The sequence below is a fragment of the Eimeria necatrix genome, genomic scaffold, assembly GCF_000499385.1.
Source record: "Eimeria necatrix Houghton genomic scaffold, Enh_scaff26, whole genome shotgun sequence".
NCBI lineage: Eukaryota > Apicomplexa > Conoidasida > Eucoccidiorida > Eimeriidae > Eimeria > Eimeria necatrix.
Window position 1 is genome coordinate 37,714 of NW_013655239.1, and position 2,170 is coordinate 39,883.

Consider the following 2,170-nt stretch of genomic DNA (forward strand, 5'->3'; position numbering starts at 1 on the left):
TCTCGACAAATGTGGCAACATAAGGCGATCCCCGTATTTCCTGTGGTGGATTCCCGTCTTGTGCATCGAGTAGGACCCCTACTGACACTCTCCCAGGTGCAGGCGCAGTGTAGGTGACCAAGTATGTTCCATTTTCAAAATCTTTAATGGTTACGGGTAGAAGAACTGGATCTTCCGTTGGCTTCTCTTCAACGTCTTCTTCATCAGAATCCTCCGGCGGCGGCTCTTGTTGCTGGAAATGAGCGCATTCAAGAATTATGCCGTCAAGAATTTGAAGGCAGTGGCACAACTTGTCGACCACTCTTTCTGTTCATGATGGCAGTCGTTTCTGGCAAACAGAATTGGAGAGGTAGTCCGGCTTACCTCAGGGAGTACAAATGCCCTTACAACAAACTTATCACCTCCGGTGGTCCTTTTCCCATTTTGCGCATTCCTTGATTCAATGAAAAATGACGTAGGCACACCAGGAGCTCCATCAGAAAGCAACCCGGGCCCCACGGCGAGGCAGTATGATGCGCACGAATTTGCGAAGAACTGAAATGAACAGAGAGAAGAAGTCAAATCCTTGGCTCCAATCTTGACGCGAATTTCGCACGTTCGTGGGCCTGTAGAACAACAAATCAAGAGCCACACACGAGAACCAAATGGCGTGCATGAAGTCCTCTCGAATGAGTTATGTGTGCTCTGTGACCGATGTCAACTAAGGACTACGCTCTGCCAATCCCTGTGATAAAGACGGAAACTAGACAGTCTGCAGCTTGCCTAGAAATGCAGGGTTGATTACTGTGCGCACTTTTGCCGAAAGTTCGTTTTTTCAGGCTTAAATGAGGGAGCTGACTGAAGTGGTGTTTTGACCCACCCAAGGCGGCCTTAACATTAGGAGTCACAGCACGAATTTCCGTTGACGATATGAATGTGCCCGGGACGTCCACGAAGAATTCGCCAGCAGAAAAGCGGACGCAGATTGAACCAGCTGTAAATCCAGCACCCCTAACACTAATTGGTGTACCTCCCGTCATTGGACCATGAGGTGGTGAAACGTCAAGGATAGCGTATGGAGGCCCCACGACGGAGGAGACGCAGCATGTCCAAAGATCGCCAAGCCATTTGCCACTCCTGAACGAAATTCGGTCAAGAAGTTATTCAATGATCTATCTTATGGGTTAGTACCAACCAAGAAATGCATCGTACGGAAGAAGCCCCTGCGTGTGCAAACAATCTCACCAGCCACCAAACACAACCAAAGTTGAGTCTTCGGCAAAATATGCCATGGTCGCGCCTTCGCGTGGCAGAGGAAGATCCGCAGTTGCTGCTGCTTGAGGCGACGCATTTGCCGCTGTGCCTTGTGGCCTACGCTTCGCTACGCATGCCTTTTCCGCAGACTCGCGCTGTTCTGCAGCCGCTGTGGCTGCAGATACGGTTTGGATTACGTCCCAGTGGCACTCTTCACCGAGTGTTAAAACCTCTATATCTGAGCAGAGTCGTGTTTGAAACCGTTTGGGATTTTCTGATACTTCGCTTGAAGCCCCTCCATAAATGAAGAATTTCGTCCTCGGTCTAGCATTAACAAGCAGCCCACACATATTCCAACGGGCGCCGCCGCCAGGCCAGGGAGCATCAACTTCACACCTGCACTAGGCAAACAGCCCCGCTGCAACTTAATTTACCCAGTGCCCTAAACCGCTCAGGATGAAGAGCACTAGTTTTGTAGTGTTGGGGTGTTGACAAACCAGTCTCGGTTTTCCAAATCATAGGCGAATAGGTCGTTGTAATTCCCCTCACTGCTCCATCCTAGGCGCACATGCAGCTCATGGAGCCCACAAACACGCTTCATAGCCTTTCTTAAAGTTGAATCACCAGGCAGCCGCTTACTTGTCCAGTGTACTTTGCACTTAGGGAGCCTCACCACCGAAGACAAACATCGTGTTCCCTTTCACGACTGCAGAATGTCCCTGCCTGCATCGCAGCAAAGAATGCTATGCAGCCGCATGAGATACCGGGAGAAACAATCAAAGAAGAACTAATCTACGTCACGGCAATCCCTGGTAGCCTGGACCATTCAAGGGGCCTACCGAGCAGCCGGCACGGTGCCTGTGAACGTGTGCTTTTGCCAAACCCAGCTCCCGCAATCCAGTGACCAAACATCTGCTAATGCAGTTCTTTCATATTG

General features: G+C 50.3%; 1 protein-coding gene across 1 annotated transcript; it reads right to left on the reverse strand.

Moving 5' to 3' along the window:
- Positions 1-255: 255 nt before the first annotated feature.
- Positions 256-1,583, reverse strand: ENH_00036700 (Dynein heavy chain family dynein heavy chain, related; the record flags this gene model as incomplete). The annotated part of the gene is made up of 3 exons (XM_013585079.1): positions 256-605; positions 794-1,116; positions 1,225-1,583. 3 exons carry the CDS (start codon positions 1,581-1,583, stop codon positions 256-258), a joined length of 1,032 nt encoding a protein of 343 aa, XP_013440533.1.
- Between the last annotated feature and the right edge of the window lie 587 nt (positions 1,584-2,170).